General features: G+C 35.4%; 2 protein-coding genes across 6 annotated transcripts in view; both read right to left on the reverse strand.

Annotated features, from left to right (window-relative positions):
• Positions 1-5,522: 5,522 nt before the first annotated feature.
• On the reverse strand, positions 5,523-6,467 carry LOC132560572 (uncharacterized). The gene has a single exon (XM_060225240.1). It carries the CDS (start codon positions 6,354-6,356, stop codon positions 5,790-5,792), a length of 567 nt encoding a protein of 188 aa, XP_060081223.1. The 5' UTR covers positions 6,357-6,467; the 3' UTR covers positions 5,523-5,789.
• A 1,306-nt stretch (positions 6,468-7,773) lies between these two features.
• The window catches only part of LOC132560678 (disabled homolog 1-like), a 28,153-nt gene continuing 15,062 nt past the window's right edge, over positions 7,774-20,864 (reverse strand). For 3 of the 5 annotated variants that reach the window (XM_060225382.1, XM_060225353.1, XM_060225359.1), the window contains 5 exons: positions 19,286-19,372; positions 18,213-18,773; positions 17,996-18,037; positions 15,308-16,579; positions 7,774-10,635 (listed from right to left, as the gene is read on the reverse strand). In XM_060225382.1, the coding sequence (XP_060081365.1) occupies positions 10,597-10,635; positions 15,308-16,579; positions 17,996-18,037; positions 18,213-18,773; positions 19,286-19,372 (2,001 nt within the window). In that variant the 3' untranslated portion in view covers positions 7,774-10,596. Of the gene's footprint in view, positions 10,636-10,926; positions 10,974-15,307; positions 16,580-17,995; positions 18,038-18,212; positions 18,774-19,285; positions 19,373-20,864 lie in introns of all 5 variants that reach the window. The other 2 variants (XM_060225366.1, XM_060225374.1) reach the window with 2 other exon arrangements.

Genomic DNA, 20,864 nt, shown 5'->3' on the forward strand with positions numbered 1-20,864 from the left:
CCTAAAAAGGTGGGACTGAAATTTGAGAAGGCCTATACGTAAAATGCAAGATAGCCATTTAACTTCCAACCATAATATTATTCATTCCAGTTTAAAATTAATCAGGCACAAAGGACTATGGTTAGTCTTAAAAGCAAAACTGAAAAGACTCGTGCTGCACTTCTCAAGAAATAGCTGTAGAAATTTTCTAGGTTCAAAATCAAAGATGGTTGACGACAGGATACAGATCTGTTCACTATACATTGGAAATTTGAGAAAAATCTATTCAGTACTTTTTATGTGGTTCTCATAACCAACTCCAACTTTCAAAACCCGATAAGGCCTTTGTAATAAACCTATGCCATGTACGGAATTAAAGAATGACCCATCAAGTAATTTTAAAGAAAGAGTACAAACCAGAATCTTTCAAGGATATGCATACAAGTAATGTACAAAGAGCAATTTAAACAACTTGTCATCAGTTCACTAAAAATACATAAAATTCAGCGATGTTTCTGTTGTTAAAGACAAAATTACCTAAACATAGCTTGTTGACTAACATGAGGGGTGTATAAGCATTTCAACAACTGACCTCATATACTGCAAAACCTTAAATACAAGAGATACCTGGGTAATCTTAATTGGGGCCTCACCATCATATCACACTTAAAGGCTTTTATTGGTTTTATTGTTTCCCATTCACTTCTATCCACAGATTTGTTCTAAACAATGAACAAAAAGGGAAAAGCTATATGTGTAGACAATGATCCCTCTATTGCTTTGAAACAGTGATAACAATCTACTGCCATAAAAATTCAAGATGGTCATCTGTCAGACATTTGCTTTTTCTGATCAGCCAAATATAGTCAACTGAATGCACAACCTTTGACTATGGCCTATTACACCACTTTAAGAGAATAATCCATCAAGTAGTTACTAATAACATACCAGGCTATAATTGTCAAAATCAAAAATGTGTGCCATATTATAACAATGATCTGTCTCAAGATAATAATACACAACTGGGGACCAAGGGGATCTCACATAGGTCAACCCCTATCCTGAAATAAGAAGTGTCAGAGCAACATTTGAGTATAAATCAATCTAGTTATCTTCAATAAATTGACATATATGAATATATCAGACTTAACTATGTATTGTTGATGAACAGACTCATCTTGATCAAATGGTAATTTGAACCGCCCACAATCTTATGACAGTGGACTTGAAATAACCAGATGGACATGTTTCCATAGAAACCATATTTATCAGCAGACATGCTTTCATGGTACAAGGCAATACACTGTAATTACCACCATGATGTAGCTTAATCCCTTCCTATAAAAAACGATGCTTTGGTGTGCACTCCTTAAATACTGGTCAAGTGTTTTGTTGCAAATTATTAATATTTTTCTGTCATGATGTATTACTAAATGTTTAAGATTTCATCGTATCTCTGTTCTTATTCTTCTGGATGTGGTAGATAGGTGGAAACTGTTGGTATAAACTTACATTTCTTATGAAACTCATCTGAAAGGATTTAGACACTTCATAATGTATGTATAGTGCAGCATTTGGCAAGAATTAAGTCATTTTTGTTCATGACATTTTGTCATACTGTCATTTCAATATTCTCGCACCTTGCATGTAAAATTTGGCAATGAAATGTACTATATAAAGCACATGTCAAGTGTTAAAACTCTACAGACAGTGAGAACTAATAGCTTTCCTTTGATACTCATAACACTGCCATCTGAAGAGGAGCTCACTGGAAATATTTATATTAAAGTGAATATGTTGTGGGAAAGATAGCAAGGAAGGCATGAACAAAGGGAAAAAACTCTAAACAGTTGGTTAAATGCGGTAATCTAGTTTTGCATGTATTTTGAGGCATGATACTCAATTTTTTGCTTGCAACACTTAATCATCTCACAAGGTGTACATTATCTTGTTTATGACTTAGACATCCAACATGTCAGATTGACTTTAATAATCGAGTGCAATATCTTTAATTTTCTTTTTGTACAGGTGGGTGGGAGGTCTAGTCTCACCAAACATTAGAAATGCCTATCTACATTTAACAAGCATTCTAGAATTAATATTACAGTAGATCCCATTTAATATGATATCTCGTTTAAACATTTACCACATAGCAAATATTCTCTTCATTAACTTTCTTTACAATAACTGCTTATAAGGAATAATATTTGGGTCCTTTTTTTTCTTAATTGATTTTGATATCCTTTCGATCAAATCAGGTGTCTGTAACTGGGCTATCCCTGGCAACACTTTTTAGTCACAAATTTTCACCCAAGGGCACTTGCCTATCTCTGCAGGCAAGTTTTCATACCTGGCACTATGTAAACAACAGTGATGAAGTCATCTGCCTGTTTTGGCCATTTCAGTCAAATAAAACATTTACCAAACTTTTAAAAACAATTAAAATGAGAATCAATACAAGAGCTTGCAATATTGTTTTGGTTTTATCAGAATATATTTGAGTATTACTTCGTTTGTAAAACAAGCTGCTAACCTCTTACTCAACATATGATTGCTGTTGCTTTTGCAGACAAAATATTGTTTTCAGGAACAAGATAATTTCATTGCCGACTCGTATTCGACATTACATGTAAACCTAACCAATCAGGACTACTACTTTGTCTTGATTTGCTCTTTCAAAAAGGTTGGAAAAACAGAATTAAAAGTGAAAGTTATACATTTTGTTCGATTTGACTATATTTTCCGAGTACAGCAGCATGATTGATCTGCCAATACTGCAATACTGATAAATTATAATTGATATTAATTTTGGTAGTTATAATAGTCCGTCGATTATACCTTGCCAATATCTCTATTTTAACTTTTAGTTCAAGTAATTTTATTGCTTACATGTTTTTTTTATATATATTTTTCTTTGGAAAAGAATATATAATATGCAAGTGGGTTCCAGTTTTCCTCCCAATTCTGTTACTTTATCTACTATGAGATAAGACAGATTCTTTTGAGAAAAGTGATATCTTGTCAAATTATACCTCACTGCATACATAGTTATTTAATTACTATTGTACAAAATGAAGTGTAACATATCAAGATACCACTCGTTTCTAACTGTTCCATTTACCAAGTCAGTTGACTTCACCATGTGTCTTGGAGTTCCTTTTTCTAGAAGAGGTTCCAGGACTGGATGGTGTTAGGTCCTCAGCAACACTTTATTCAACTTATATCTGTTTCTGCCTCCAGAGGTGTTCTAAGACCTCACCAGATAGGTCAGGAATCACATCAGCACCATCACCATGTAGGCCTAGGCTCACATCCATATTTTTGCCACTTAGGTCAGGGCTTGCATCCAAAGCCTTGCCATTCCCTTTGTTGATCTTAGTACCTGAAAGGACATCGACATCAAAGTTACCGAAACCAATTAAAGAATTGGCTGTAACCTGATCCAGCAAGTGTGCGGTCACTGAACTGCAACGTACCAATTTTTTTGTGCTCCTTACTTTTCCTATACCACGGCAGAAACTACCGCATCATTATCTAAGCATTTTACTGTATACTAATTAGTTATAAAATTTCATAAAGATGTGTTGTACTGCATTTAATATATATCTTATGAAAAAATATTATTGATCTTTTGCTTTTTTTTCAAGCACCTGTTTGTCAGATGTCTCTGTGAAAACCAGTCTTAATAAACAAAGAAGCTGTATTACATGTTACACCCATAGGGAAAGTCTTAACAAAATAATAAAGGTTAGTCTTGATCAATTACTTAATCTTGGATTTCTCATGTCACCATTTTATAAGTTTACCAAATTGATCATTTTGAATTTAAAGTACATATAAAGTGTCCTGTTAGGAAGTCTTGTGATAATGTCTACCTTCCGTCTGTCATGATGTCCTGATGAAAATAAATTTGATCCTCGTCATATGGATGTCTGTAATCAAACTATATGTTAATTACTAACTGCTCACACTATCAACACAGGAAGGTTCTTGGAAATCTGTGGGATATACATATGCATGAACAATATGGGTAGACAGAATGTCTATTAAGACTCCTGAAATAAGTTGTTCTGATGCGGTATAATTAGCATTATCATTTACTGCATGTTAGGATGATGAAACTCTTATATCTTGTCTGTTTCAAAAGAAGCTAAATAAAATGTTTCAATTCTAATCTAGTTCTTCTTTAAAGGCCACTTATGAACCATTATTTTGTGTCCAAACATTCTGGTTTTTAAAAAATCTAGTCTATCACATGCATATGGCCAAAACAAGTTCGGTCGATTATTGCATGGTTCTTGTGTCAAAATGGGTTAAGCATGTTTTTTTTCATATTCACATGGACAAAACCAAACTGAAATGACTAAAATCAGATGATATAGGTAAAACTACTTCAGCAAGACCACGTTTGGGAAACCAAAATCTTGTGCTACATCCATCCACTGACATCCAGCTCTAGCACTTTAAAAAGTGAATATATATATCTGCAGTATTCTCAAAATTTCCAGCTTTCTACCTAAAATTTCAATCCCTTTCAAAATGAAACATGGCAATTTCCTAGATATCCAGTTGCCAATGCACTATTACTTGATATCATAAAAGAATGTTCTGATCTGTACCAAAAGGAACTGTCAATGGAAATATTTATCAATTTTCTCAAGGAATAGCAACAGAATTATAATGATCTAAAAATGGAGAGTGACTACGGACAAAAGGCAAATTCTGATGATGCTAGGATAAAAAGTTGACGACAGAAGCTGCCCCACGCCATACAAAATAGCTCACCAGCACTTTGCATCATGAAAGCTAAAAACCAAAATTAATTTTGATTTCATAAAAACAATTGTCAGCATTTTCAGAAAAATTATTTAGAAAAGATGTTCTAAATATACATATTTTGGAGGAAAGGTGTATACAAAATATGCAACTGTATCTCCGATCAATTTTTTTTTATAACACTATATATGCAGTTTATCACAAACATCTACCATAAAGAGGAGACAGTAATATTTGAAGAGTAATCAGCTCTTTGGTTCCCCGACGATATATAAGAAGTATGGTTATGCAATACAATAATGGCATTTTGTAGTAATTACATCATCATGTACACTTAGGAAAATAAGAAATGGATGGTACACAAGATTGCAACCAAATAACTGAAAAGGGACAGAGAAAGAACTGGCAGTTATATTACTTTGTCTTAAATTACCTGTCATTCATTTTCATGTGAAGTGCCTGAAACACAGATTGTCACTATACACTTATCTACAACATGAGGTGATTATACTTTCATCATCTTGGTGTAAATTGACTACATGTTTTAACTATAATAAAAAAAGAAATTGGGCAATGTTAGCAAGTGATTGCTATCAATGCATGGCTGACATCCAAACATTAAAAAGCTTGCAATCATCATGGATGGGGAAATAAAAATAATTTTCAAAATAAAACACATTTATAGTCTGTGACTACATTTAATTATTACATTTTGCCTTCCAAACTCAGGCTAAGTGGTCTGATGAGCTACAACAATTGCAAAGTAATATCTGTACAACCTTTTTATTAATGATTAAGGGAAATTCGTGGCAACAACATTAATCATGGTCTGATGTGTTAATAGTCAAAGTTCCTCTTTGTAGCTCCAATACAAGAAATGAAGTGTAACTGTTCTGAAAGCCTGTTACTATTACAATGTCTGTCTGTAACTCCAACATCTGAATGTATATATACATATATACGATATTAGGAGCGATGCTGGTGATCGAGTCAGATGAGAGCGAGTACAACAATAACACACGTGTTGTATTCACCTACCAGCCACCACCTCTTGAGCCGTTGCCTCCGCCTCCTCCTCCATAGCCAGATCTCCCACTCGATCCATAACTATCCCCATCGTAGTTGTTTCTTCCTCCTCCTCCTCCGTAGTTTCCTCCTCCGTATGGTCTTCCACCACCACCACTTCCGTAGTTTCTGCCACCACTACCTCCGTAACCACCCGATGAACCATAGCTGTCACCACTTCCGTACCCACGCCTTTGGAATCCATCACCACCTCCGTAGTTGGACCGTTGTTGGTAGTTGGACGACCGTTGTTGGTAGCCGCCACCATAATTCACTCTCCCGCCACCAGGTTTTGACTCCGCTATCGAAACCTTTAGTCTGCGCCCGTCCAATTCATGGTCCATGGTAATCGTATTTCCTGCTTCTGAGGGATCCTTAAATGTGATAAACGCGAACCCTCTTGACCGACCTGACTCACGATCCAAAACAATGTTGCATTCAAGAACATTGCCGTATTGTTCGAAATGGTCTCGTAGATCGCCTTCTGATGAATTAAAACTTATATTTCCGACATATAATTTACAATTGTCTGCCATATTGTCTTAATGTTCGTGATTGAGTTCTCAATGAAGCGTTTCTGATACAGTTCTTCAGGATGTAAAAGTCTTTCTGCGATGCTTAGATAACGCGTTGCAGGCGCACTGGCGGCAAAGGCTGTTCCGGTACGAAATGAGCATGCGCGTAAAGATTTCTTGTTACCTCCCCTGATTTAGGTTACACTCAGCAGTTCGCACGCTTACAAAAATAAGTTCCATAACTGAACTATTTACAAAATTATAAATTGTGAAAAGTTTGCAGAGGTTGCTTACATCAAACTTGCTTAATCATTTGTTATTGATGTACAGTGTGCTTTCAGTGCAATATATCACGCTGACCGATCATATTTAATTGCGTTCATAGTGCGCACATTTTCACGTAGACAGTGATCACGTGTTTTAAAAGGTGTTGGTGTTACTCGTGCGTTCATAATCCATCGAAAATACAAAATACGAAATGAATAGTAAATGCAAGCGATTTGCAAGCTGCAGATAGCGAAGTTTTGAAATAGAGGATGCTGGAATCCAGGAATAAGTGGGCGGGAACCGGGAGTCTGGGAGATAGGAGTGGGGCAGGGACGGGAAAACGAAGTTAGGAGGTCGGAAATCGGGAATACGTTCCGAGTTTGACACTATCAATTATGAGACTTGTTGCCACCATATTTTGACAATGTGTATTTTTTTTTTTTTTTTTTGCAGTTTTTTAGAAGTACTCGAAATAAAATGTAATTATAATTTTCTAATCAGGACAGACAATGCTAATTAGGCCGCAATAATTATAGCCTAGAAGCACGGTTAGATAAGAGTAATTGGTAACTGTGAGGAGATGAGGCACTTCGATGGCACGAGTTATTGTCCACAACTATTGTATTAATTATTGTCAAAGTAAGTATCAAACTACTTTGTTATGTACAATATTTGTAATGGTGTACCGTCATACTGTTCTAATTTTCATGATTCAAAGTGCTATTGGGACAGATACAAGGCCTGCTATGTATACACAGTTATAAGGTGTCTAATATACGGAATCCAACTTGTATACACCTTCACACAGAAAGACATTGAAGGTAACTGGTCAAGTTGGTGCAAGTTTTTTTTTTCAAAAACTGTTAATGTGACAATTGCCTGCTTCCATGAACAAAAACATGTATTGCCTTAGTGTTGCAATAAACAATGAAACAACTTGATGAATTGATGAATGTTGCTTACTGCTAATTCACGACATTGGCTACCACTTTTATCTGTTTAATTTGCATCACATGTTCTTGGTATGCTCAAATCTGAAACATCTCCTGGATTCAAAATAAAAATCCATAGGTTCTGATGAGAATCACTCTATGATGAGGAATTATTTGTAATAAGGAGTTCACAATAGAAATGCTGATTGGAGACCAATTCCACACAAAAAACAAAACTCTTTTGAAATTTTAATTTTTGATTTTATTGCACTTTCCAAATTTAAGTTTTTTGGTAAAAACAAGTAAATTCTTCTTTTGTAATAATACCGATAATCTATACATATATAACAGTATCATTGACACCAAGCACAGGTTTAGGACAGAGTAATCTCCCTTGGTTTGGCATGTAAGCATGTGTGTAGGCATTAAAGATGGGGAATATAAAACAAATATATAGACGCTTTTGCATAATAAATACCATATTTACAATATTAAAATGATTTTTCTCCTACGATGCCCAAACAAAATCTATCAACAAGAGATATTCTCGATAACAAATTGCAAGTAATATGGCATCATGAGGATTGATTATTACTGTAAAGTAATAATATAGGAATATAGAGATAAATAATATAATTTAACAAGTTGTGGAATCGTAAGTAATTATTTAAACTTGTATAGTATGTGTACATACAAATTAATATTAAAATTCCTTCACTCATAAAAAATGATACAAAAAATCATTCAAATTAAGTAATTTATAAAATAATCTATATAACAATGATAAAAGTATATTAACAATAGTGTAAGCACACAGTTGACAAGTACTGCAAGCATATAGAATACTGACATAACAGATATAATGCATAGGTTATACAAATTACTCGATATTTATCTAGAATTGATATCTAATGGTACACCATAACTTCTTTATTTCAGAGATATATTCATGTAAGAAGATATTGGCAGCATTACTTGTTGGATTTGCCAATGAACACAGCACTTTTATTTTAAAGAGAATCACTAAATTATTGATAACAAAACCAACTGCTATTGTAAAGTTGCAGCAGATATCTATATTATTCCAAATCTATCCTGAAACATGCAGTGGAGAGGACTATATACCTTAATACTTTGATAAAGGAATGACTGTTCAAAACACTTCCCTACAAAAACATTTACCTTGTGTCTTATCAATGTTTCTTTCTCCAGACAATGTACCAAAAGTATAATATTCATAATTCTCATTCTCCCAACAACAACATGTTTTATCCAACATGATGTGTCTTTACAATCACATTTTTCTTTCTCTCTATAACAATGCATCTAATTCACCACAATGTGTCTTAACAATCATGTTTTTCTCTCTCTATAACAATGTGTCTAATCCATCATGATGTGTCTTAACAATCACATTTTTCTTTCTTTCTATAACAATATGTCTTATCCATCATGATGTGTCTTAACAATCATAATTTTATTTCTCTCTATAAAAATGTGTCTAATCCATCATGATGTGTGGAAACAACCATATTTTTTTCTTCCTATAGAACATCACTTATCAATAGAATGTGTCTTTCTCCTTAACAAGTTTCTCTCTATAACAATGTGTCTAATCTATCACGAAGTGTCTTAACAATCACATATTTTAACATGTTTCTTTCCCCTGCAGCAATGTGTCTCTCCATCTCCATGTTTCTTAACAATCACAAGTTTCTCTCTCCCTAAAGTAATGTGTAATCAATCACAAATTCTTGTACCACTCCTGTTTCTTTCTCTCTACAACAATATGTCTAATCAATCGCAATGTGTGAGCATATCAGGCAATATGTGTAACAATGTGAAAATTAAATATCCATTAGCACCTCTCAATTAAACAGCACCGCAGACTTCAAAATGGAAATTTCAAATTTTCCATCCTTTATCTTAAATACATCACTTTGCTTTGTATATAATCATTAACCTTTCTGTTTTATATTATGGTTCCCATTTCAGGCTGCCCCTGAAAAGTTAATACTTCATTTAACAGTATCTCCCTGTTTTTAAAACTTTTAATTCAACTGCTGTACATTACCTGCTCAGAAAGACCATGTGATCCTGTAATTTCACCACAATTTATGATAGGCACATAAGGATTCTAACCAACGTCTCTTAACTAAACACTTAGAACTACATATCTTTTCAAAAATATATAAATTTCAGCAAAAAATATGCAATTATAAACCTTCACATCAAGAAAACTTAGGACCACTTTAATAACCATGACAGCTGGGTTTGTTGTACACAGCAGGTTCCTCCACTTGATGAGTATCACATTTTAACAATAAGGAACAAAATCATTCTTTATCATCTCAAATCTTGACAATCTAATACAAAACCAACACCTTCACAATCCAAATACAAAATCAATTAGTAGTTTCTCACATTTCAACACCATCCATTTCAACCATATGATAAAAAATAGTCCTATATCATTTCTCACCTAATGTAGTGAGAGCAGTTTTGTATCGTCTCTATACAAAATGGTTGTGTATCTTCTCATACTTTACCTTATATCTAGTTACAAGAAACTCTGTATTGTAATCAGATACAAAATAGTTCTGTGCCAGCAAAATCATTAACAATTTTAATTAAAATTCTATATATCACTTGTGTTCTACTCCTGGTCTACAGGTTTACACACTCAATTAAGATATTTGAAAATATCATAACAACACAAAAATTAATGATGTGATGTAGGCAATTACAATGCAAAACAAGATGCTGATTGTAATAGTTCTTGGTCCAGTCTGAAATTAACCATTCCTTTCCATTTTGTGTGTCATTTAACACTATTAAAACAAAAGGTAAATAAAAAATCAATTGAATCTGGTCATGAAATTTTCTAAAAATAAAATGAGTACATTCAGTCAGTATTGAAGGCAGATGAAAGTTTAAAGGTATGGTGTGTAATAAAACACAGAATTAGTGTCCTGCATGCATTGCAATACATGTCTGTGGTAAAGGGAGATAAATCTGTCCAACTGGTTTGCTTTTTGCTCAACAGGTCACTTTGTGTCTCCTCAGGACTTTGGCTTGTTCACTACTGCATAGATCGGCTCCTAGGGAAAGAAATGGACCAATAAGACAACTGGTTGTGTGTTGTTCATACATATTATAAAACATGTAATATCAACATTAAATTATCATTTCATCAGGGAGGATTTTAGATCTGACCAACATTCATCTTATGTAACTTGAACAGTGACAAATAAAGCAGAAATGTGATAACCAGCAAGCAATGTGTTGTTTTTTTTTTAAGTAAAAGCCAAGCATTGTTAGCTGCACCTGACAACATGTAACTAACATCATATTAATTAACAGTACAAAACGACAGCCAACAGTAGTCTCACCTCAGTGCACAATAAAGGTCGTGTCACCTCATATCACTGCATTAATTCTGAAATAGGAGATCAGTGTTATAATAATTGGCTCCCATTTAATCACAATCACTTAAAGACTTACAGCATAATATGTTTTTAAGGACGAAAGGTCCGACAGCTGTCTGTAGAATTAACACCATGTAACCTTGCTATCAGGACTACCTATAGGACTGGACCAAAAATTGGTCTCAATATTGAAGGATTCTTTTAAAAATAACAAAACATACAGTGTAAAGGAACAAGAGGAAATTTTGGAGAACTGGAATGAAGTCACCTTAAATTGCAAGGTGGTTACGATTTTGAGTTGGTCTTTAAGAGTGGCTTAAAAGTTCTTGAATATATCAGAAAGTTCATTCTTTCTGACAGGAGAGGGAAATGGGAAATTGACATAAGGGATAAATAGATCTGATTTTTAACATGGTTTCCAACATAATAAATATCAATCAGACACAATGAGAGACATAAGTGCATATGAATTGTTAAGCTCCGATTAAACATGGTGCATATACAAAAAAAAAGGTTAAAACAGTCCTGCCCTTTGTAAAACTCTTTAAGCCAATGGATAATTTGAATGTTGATTATCAAGCTCTTGTAGACTGTAGATGATTTCAAAGTTTATATATAATACAATTTCAGGACGATGATAATTCAAGATTGTCCTATACGATAGAAACTCTGTATTAGATCATGGATTATCCCAATATTGATCTGTGAGAATAAATTCTTAGAGCTTAATTTCAATGCAGTTAATCTGAGAGTAACTTTCAGTGGATAACTTTAAAATGTGTTTTTGTAGTTTAGTGTATCATTATGTGGTAATCTCAATATTATTCAGATTGTTTTCATATCAAATAACATGATCATCAATATTCAAGACTGTCTCAATAATTAATAATTAAAGCAGAAAGCAGTTAACAGCAGCAAATAAACTACTCCATAGAAAATTAAGGTGAGTACATGCAGTTCTTAGTCCTCCTCTTGTCTTATCACTCTGGTCACACATATGATTATAGACTATACAAAGTAATATTAAGTAATACCTTTGTTAGCATAACTATTGCCCACAAAAATGATAACCCTATTCAGAGTGACTATTTCCAACACAAGATAATACCCCTAGTCAGAGTGACTTTGGTTTTGTCAGGGTAATTATTCACTACACAAATACCCCTTGTCAGAGCGATTATTCACCAAACAAATAACAATTTCACATCCTTGAAAATTTACCAATCCTTGTCAATTCACACTAGGTAGAATATTATCACTATTAAGAGCAAGTGTAAATGATGCTCAGGATGTATTACATGGAAGCTTGGGGGTTTACTAAAGGCAGATTCCAATAAAATTAACTGGTACCTACAACTATAGAGACTATAAACAGTTTAAAAGTACAAGCTACATTATACAATGTGACAAATTTCTCCCAGTTATAACTCCAACTTCAAAATACACTTGTCCACACTTAAAACACTGACTGATGACATACAGCCTATATTATCATTACTACCGATGAAGGGAAGGTGTGAACGACACACTTACTATAGTATTGAACAAAGTATTGATACTATTGTATTGAAGTATTCAAATAATCGAGTCAAGTATACAACGACCTCTGTGATTGGTCGGGGGCGGAGTTTAGACAACCTGAATAGTTGATCTGACACCCAATTTGTTCCGGTAGGCGGAGTTAATGTACACTATCAGTTACATAACAATTACTAAGTAATCGCTGGAAAAATGTCCGACGACGGCAACAGTACGCAAAATTTTCTTCGACGAAATTATGTCCGATACGAACGATATGGGGAATCCTGTTTTTGTACAAGGCGATGTGGTTGTGATGGATAATTGTGGATTCCATCACCAAAGACAGGGAGAGCGCATTTTAAGAAATATGCTGAAAGAATATGGCGTGTCCCTGGTTTTTCAGCCGCCTTATTCCCCGGGATACAACGTAACTGAATATGTATTCAATGTCATGAGACAGAGGCTTCGGGCAAATACCCGACTTGTGTCAGAATTTCTGGAACTTGCAGTAGTAAATGCTCTAGATATTCCGCCCCACCAACTTCAAAGTTTTTTCACATGTTGCGGATATGTATAATCTTATATAGTATATAAGTCCGTGGTATAATTTTCGATGGAAAGATAAAAAATAAAATAAAAAATATATGGGACCACAGAATTCCTTTACTTTTTAATGCAGTATGAATTATCGGCATATATCAGGAGGTCCCAGGTAAATCGTAATTCTTTGTTACATATAATAGAGCTTGGGCTTAAACCGAAATATTTTGAGCCAACCCTTCCCCCCCCCTTTCAAAAAAACAAATAAATAAATAAAACTAGTACAGAATGACTATATGACTATATTCACTGTTAAGATGTTATGAATTCTCCGGTCCCAGTGATCTAACCTGTTGATATATATTTTGTACGTAAATTAGTTTAGTACTGAGTAACTTTCGTTTTCTCGTTGTACCATCGATGGAAAAGCAAGGTATCATTGGGTGTAGAACGAAACAAATGGGACTACCCAATTAGGTCTGATCTGAAGCCACCTGTGACTTGGACTCTTCCAATTAACCTCTCGCGACAGTCGAGTGTTTGTAAAATGCCGATGTCTGCACAGTATTTTTTCACCTGGCTCCACCCACAATCGATCTAGACTTGGCTCTGCCAATCAGAGAGCTTGTTGCATAAATTTAAGGAATTCGATTGGTGAAGTACTTCAGTACAATACTATCAATACTTTGTTCAGTAATACAGTACTTGAAACGTTCACACCTTCCCTTCATCGGTAGTAATACAACCATCAATATACAGTCCAGAGTTAAAAGAAAGGTTGATAAATGTAGGTCATGCAGTATACTTTTCCTTCTACAACAGGTATCTAGTATCAGATTGAAGGAAAAACATTATAAAATATTGCTTTATCAGATCATAATTTTAATATTACTTAATCAACTATTAGAAACAAAGCATAACCAAAGACATTGCTGAGGAATACTTGCTCTGGAAAAGTTTGAGAAAGAAGGTAAAAGAAAGACAGACATTACACTTGCGTAGAAGGTTGACTACACCTAGCCCATAAAAAGCTACGTAAAACCTACTTCACTAAACTGTTGTTTATCAAAGAAGTCATCAAAAAGACTTGTATCATCAAACTGAAATATAAAATACAAAAGGTGATACAACTTGAAACAATGCATTTATTAAGTTTAAAGATAAAGGATTAAAAGCAAAATATCTTTGTACCAGACAGACAAAGGTGACGTTAAGCAACAAAGGGACGCCAAAGTCACACCATACAGGCAAAGCTAAAGCCCTGTAGAGCAATAAGTAAAGACAGACCAAGCAGCTGGCAGAATACAGATGGTCAGACCAGACATGTGAAACACACCAAAACATTCAATTCAACCCAACAGGCAAAGCTGCAATTCAAAATTATACATGATCGTTATATTATCATTGATTATAGCCCACAAGAGTAAGTTTCTTATGACTTATAAATAATTTTGTGATAGCAAATCTTTGTATTTAAAGGCACCTAAACCCTAAAGCATTAAATTTTCTAAGATGTATCTCTTTCACTCAGAGATTTTCTACAACTATCTTCCACAAAACTTCTGTCTATAGCTAAAGCACTCTTATGAATATAGGAATTTCTACTTTTTTTGTTTTGTTTTTTAAAGACTTAATGTTCTCTGGAAACTTACCAACAGCTGACTTGTCATCATGTGGGATTGTAATCTACAAAACTCAAATTTATGTAAGCAAGCAAAAATTATGGAAAGCAAAATTAGTTCAAGTGAAAGGGATATGTACCAGCTTCTGACATTCAAAAAGCATAACTTGTATGTTCCTTTGTGAAGCCCTATCTAACAAAGGCATCAGATGTCTATCACTTACACCAATAGAATAATAATCCAAATTTGAGCATCAGAAAGATCACCAATCTGTGTAAATTACAGTGACCTATTTCACAACAAAATTAAATACTCTTTTGAAAATTCCAAATGTACATAAAGATTAATGAAAAAATCTAACAAAGCTACCATCCAAGTCCATTATAAATGTCAGAATCTGATGTGAAAAGTTTGGAAATAATGTTAAGTGATTAAACACAGTGCTTTACAGGCATACAGGTAAATACATAGATGAAGGAGTGAAGCATTAGTAAGCTATAAATCTACAAGTCCACATATGTCGACGAGTGACGTCAATACACACCCACACTATACTGCTGAGAATTAAGACCATCATGCTCTGCCGTGATTTCTTGTTAGGATGCAGTTAGTAACAGCCAAAACAACCAACAACAGCTATTCTCATTTATTTTCATACTCACTCCAGTACTATTCCGCTTTTTCTTGGAATTTTTCCTAGAATTTCCACTTTTGAAATTGAAAGTGTCATTCAAACAATTATCAAACACTGCAAAAGGATCATCTTTTGAGTCCAGATATTTGTCCCTGTTGTTATTTGTATTTTGTTGACTAGACATGAAAGGATCATTGGAATTAAAATCATCTATACTGAGAGAACTTGGAAATCCATCAAATGATGAAGATGAAAATACATCCGTTTCTGCAAAAGGGTCCGAGTTGAGGAAGGGATCCTCAATCACAAATCTGTCCACCACAGGCACATTTTTTATCACATTGTCAGAGCTTGTTGATCCATTTCCATGAGATTCTTTATCCACATTATTTTTGGCAATATGAGATTCTTGTCCATTTGAATCTTTTGTGGAAATAGTTTTGTTTCGAGGTGGCAGTGGTGGGGAGTTGTTCACACTGTTGACCTTTGGCCTTGGCCGAGGTCGCGGCACTGGAGTATGTTGTAGGTTTGACACTGAATTACGAGGAGGCAGTCTGGGGGGAGAGTCAGGCTGTGGAAGAGTGGAGTGAGTGGAATTTGCAGCTGGGCTGCCACTGGGTCGGGGTGGTGGAGCAGGGGGAATAATCTGAGGCATGTCACGAGGTGTTGCCATTGAAGGTAAAGGGGGTGGTGGCCCTTCCGGTGATGGAAGGTTAAAGTCATCATTTTCTGAAAAAGCCAAATCTTTAAATTTAGACTTGGAAGAACATGGCACATTGTGGAAGGATTCTGGCTTGGATTGACTGGAAATAGCAGGCTTGATATGTGATGTATCGAAAGGATCGGAAGTTTTTGTTTGAAATGGGGAGGAAAAGTTTACCACTGCAGGAAGGGATGCATTGTCTACAGACCCAAATGGGTCACTGTCACTTGCCTGTGGCCCCTTTGGCACTTGTTCAGTTCTTAACTGGTTGATACTTTTCTTTGGCTGAGCACTCAACTCTGCAAACAAGCCTTTTGGGCTGAGGGCTGTTTTATCCTTGGTCCCTAATTCACAGAGGTCACTGAAGGCATCACCTGTACCAGCTTTGTTCTCCACTTGGGGTGCCTCCTCCACTGTCAACTTGACAGGGGCCAGCAGTGGTTCATCAAACAAAGCCCCACCTGCAGTGTTTCCATTAGAGAAGTTGGCAAACCCTCCTGTAGGTGCTGCATTGGCAAATGGATCCTCACCAAATGGGTTAATGGCAGGGGCAGGAGCAGCAGAAGGCCTCTGAGGAACTGGTGGTGGAGGTGAGAACTGCAATGACAGAGTACATGACTGCAAGTGTGTTACAGAGAATTAAACCTAAAATAAGTCAATAATAATACATCTGGGTTTCTTTTTTTTCAACAGTATTCTGAAGAGAGTTTACAATTATATGGTTATATCAATGGTAAACTACAATGTGCAAGATCTTGGACTGAGTATCCTTGCAAAGCAAAAAAAACAAACAGGGAGAGTTTACAGGTAGTTTTAACACATTAAAATGTTGACAGAGTTAGATCTATAAGAGATATCACACAGTAAACATCAAACTGACAGGAAAACATTTACAAGAAGTGAAATCAATGCAGATGTCACACTGTGTACATCACACTGACAGAAAAATATTTACAAGGAGTGAAATCAATGCAGATGTCACACTGTGTACATCACACTGACAGAAAAATATTTAAAGTGTACAGGGAGCTCTATCAATGTAGATGTCACACAGTAAACATCAGACAGACAGGAAAATACTTACAGGGAGTTAAATCAATCTAGATATCACACAGTAAACATTAGACAGACAGGAAAATATTTACAGGGAGTTAAATCAATCTAGATATCACACAGTAAACATCAGACAGACAGGAAAATATTTACAGGGAGTTAGATCAATGTAGATGACAGTAAACATCAGACAGACAGGAAAATACTTACAGGGATCTCTATCAATTTTGATATCACACAGTAAACATCAGACAGACAGGAAAATATTTACAGGGAGTTAGATCAATGTAGATGACACACAGTAAACATCAGACAGACAGGAAAATATTTACAGGGAGCTCTATCAATGTAGATGTCACACAGTAAACATCAGACAGACAGGAAAATATTTACAGGGATCTCTATCAATGTAGATGACACACAGTAAACATCAGACAGACAGGAAAATATTTACAGGGATCTCTATCAATGTAGATGACACACAGTCAACATCAGACAGACAGGCAAATATTTACAGCGAGTTAGATCAATGTAGATGACACACAGTAAACATCAGACAGACAGGAAAATACTTACAGGGATCTCTATCAATTTTGATATCACACAGTAAACATCAGACAGACAGGAAAATATTTACAGGGATCTCTATCAATGTAGATGACACACAGTAAACATCAGACAGACAGGCAAATACTTACAGCGAGTTAGATCAATGTAGATGACACACAGTAAACATCAGAAAGACAGGAAAATACTTACAGGGATCTCTATCAATTTTGATATCACACAGTAAACATCAGACAGACAGGCAAATACTTACAGCAAGTTAGATCAATGTAGATGACACACAGTAAACATCAGACAGACAGGAAAATATTTACAGGGAGCTCTATCAATTTAGATATAACACAGGACACAACAGGCTAGACAAAATGTCATGCTAAAACAGCAAAATGTTACCTCTTCTGCATTTCTATCAACAATTGTGACAGTTGAGTTTTCCTAATAAATACAGTGTAAAACAAAGCTGATTGTAGACATGAGTTTCCACATGATGTCATGACTAATAACTTGTTGCATCGAAGAACTTGAATTATTTCATGCTATTTTACCAAATATCTTCAAGAGAAAATAACTTGGGCAGTCACAGGTTTATAAATTACCATTATCCAATTACCTGAGGTGTTCCAAATGCAGGAGGCCCTCCAAATGGGTTTGGCATGCCTGGTTGAGGTGGAACTCCAGCCACAGGAGCTCCAGGAAAAGCTGCAGGCTGCAAACCTGTGGACACTCCAAATGCTTGGGGTACTGGTGACACTGAGGGTCCAAATCCTCCAGGCATTTGCGGATTTTGAGGAGGAAACCCTCCAGGTATTTGTGGGTTTTGAGGAGGAAACCCTCCAGGTATTTGCGGGTTTTGAGGAGGAAACCCTCCTGGCATCTGTGAGTTCTGGGGTCCAAAAAGATTCATGATGTCATCTTTGCCTTTAATGACTGGCTGTGTCCCAAACAGGTCAATATCTTGGAGATCTGACTGACCACTCTGGGCAGAACCATTGGTGGTTGATCCAAAATCATTATCAAACAAGGAATTATCAGCAGACTTTTGATCAGCTTGAGAGGTTGAACCAGTTCCCCAGGGATCACTACCTGTACTTGCTGCTGGTGAAACAGCAGATGGAGTTCCTGCTGCTAGGGCGTCAAAGTCAGTCTCAAACTTGTTCATCTGCTCTATACCCTATAAACGTATAAACACAGTTTCATTTCAGTAATAATTACCATAACTTTAGTATGCAAATATGGTACCTACACCAATCTTTGTATCCCAAAAACAAAAGATTCAAAAATCCTGCCCTCCCTACCATCCATGAGCCTTCACTGCAGGAACATAGAGTGATCTCCCTTCCTCTTTCCTTTACGGCTCCCGGAGCGGGCGGACGTGCTACTCTGAGCTGAGTGCTTTCCTTTTTATTTGTAGTATTATCTTCCTTGTAGCTGAGTAATTTATTACTCGGTTTTGCTTAAACCCATCTCCCTACTTAACAGTCTATTGCAGACGTTATTTTTGGCTTATTTCCGGCTTTAATTCGGCTCTATAAATGTATAATTTCCTGCTTTAATTCGGCTCTATAAATGTATAATTTCCTGCTTTAATTCGGCTCTATAAATGTATAAACACAATATTGACATTGATGTCTCCAACAGTGGTATAAGGACACTTAGAATCACTACACAACCAATTCTACAGACCTGTCCAATTGTCTCCAGTTCTGTCTCCAACTCCACTAGGCTATTTCCTGACTTGTCAATCTTGACCTCACCATTGTTCGATGGCACCTGTAACAGAACATACCAAGTAATCAATTAACTATGCTGCATCTATATATCTATATATATAATTAGTGTTCTAGATGATCTGTTCCAGATCTAAAAGCAAAAACCTGTTCTAGAATCAATAATATTATAGTACATATAGAAGTATATATCACACCCAAGCACTACTAAATGCACCTGTAAAACATTAATGTGCCTGACCTTGTACAATATGGCCCTAAAATGTACTACATTGTTCACTTGTACAGGCAGTATCCATCTATCCTACTTCTGAGAGTATATACCAGTTCTAATTCTAAAATATATTGTAAAACACATTTATAACAAACACGCTTATGACGACTTTATAGCTATAACGTAGTGTTGTTTATTCCACCCTATCATTTGTATGCAAATTTCCAAACATATAACAGATTTTAAATAGCGAATTAATGTCTATAACGCAGCAGCTTCTAGATCCGTTCAGGTAAATATCAATGCTAACTTGTGACCATATAACGTAGTGGCTCTTGGACCGTTGTCACGCCACAGTCATATCAGCACTCCAACACATAAAAGCATGTCTCATACATAAGCATATGTATACAACAATTGATACTCGTGTCTAGGTAAGTGCCAAACACAGGTAATTATAAAGAGTTAATTGTTGTTATACACACAGGTGTTCTGCAGTATTTAGAGTTTGCTGAACTCTTTTTATCAAATGATAAACCAACACATATTAGTTGAGTTGTTGTTTGGAAATGACTTCATTGTCTCCATCTCGTTATCAGAGAAAGGATTTACTCTTGAAACTAAGTATCAATTATCAACGAAGTTTACAATAGGACCATACCAAAAAAGGAAACTGCAGCTAAGTTTGAAATCCTCACATCAACACTTGGTACAATTTTGAAAAATAGCACTGAAATTCTGAAGCAGTATTTGGCCCTATTGCTGAGCAGGAAACGACAACGGGGAGCTACGTATGAAACTGCTGTCAGGGCTCTATATCATGGGTTTATAGAAAGAAGGAATCTGTTATCTGGGCCCATTTTATTTCCAAATCTGACAAATTCAGAAAACACACTTGGAGACAATGACTTTAAATTTAACACTGGCTGTTTGGAACATTCTCAAACAAGACATAACATTGTGTGTCATTCCATATGTGGGGGAAATGCTGCTATTGATGAACACAAACTTTTGTCTTCTTTGTTTTCTAATAATGAAAATAAACTGTTTATCTTGGTCCTCAGAGATTCATTATTAACGTAAGAGCTTCGTTATAAATGTGTTTTTCTGTATACCTATATCAGTATTATCGATCTGTCTTACTTCTGGTAGTACATACGTGCCTTAGTAGCAGTGCCTGGTAGTATACATTGGTCCTCATTTCAGTCTAATTTACTAACTTCAGTAGTTAGCACTGTAGTAGTGTACGTATCTAAACCCTTTGACAACATGTGTATGATCTAGTACTCTACCAACCATCTCAATATGCTGCTAACAACTT

This window comes from Ylistrum balloti, unplaced genomic scaffold (genome assembly GCF_031769215.1).
Source record: "Ylistrum balloti isolate Yb309-2 unplaced genomic scaffold, AGI_CSIRO_Ybal_v1 Utg369668, whole genome shotgun sequence".
In the NCBI taxonomy this organism is placed as follows: Eukaryota; Metazoa; Mollusca; class Bivalvia; order Pectinida; family Pectinidae; genus Ylistrum; species Ylistrum balloti.

Coding starts and splice junctions, on each gene's coding strand:
- LOC132560572 (XM_060225240.1), bottom strand. CDS start 6,356: ATGGCAGACAATTGTAAATTATATGTCGGAAATATAAGTTTTAATTCA.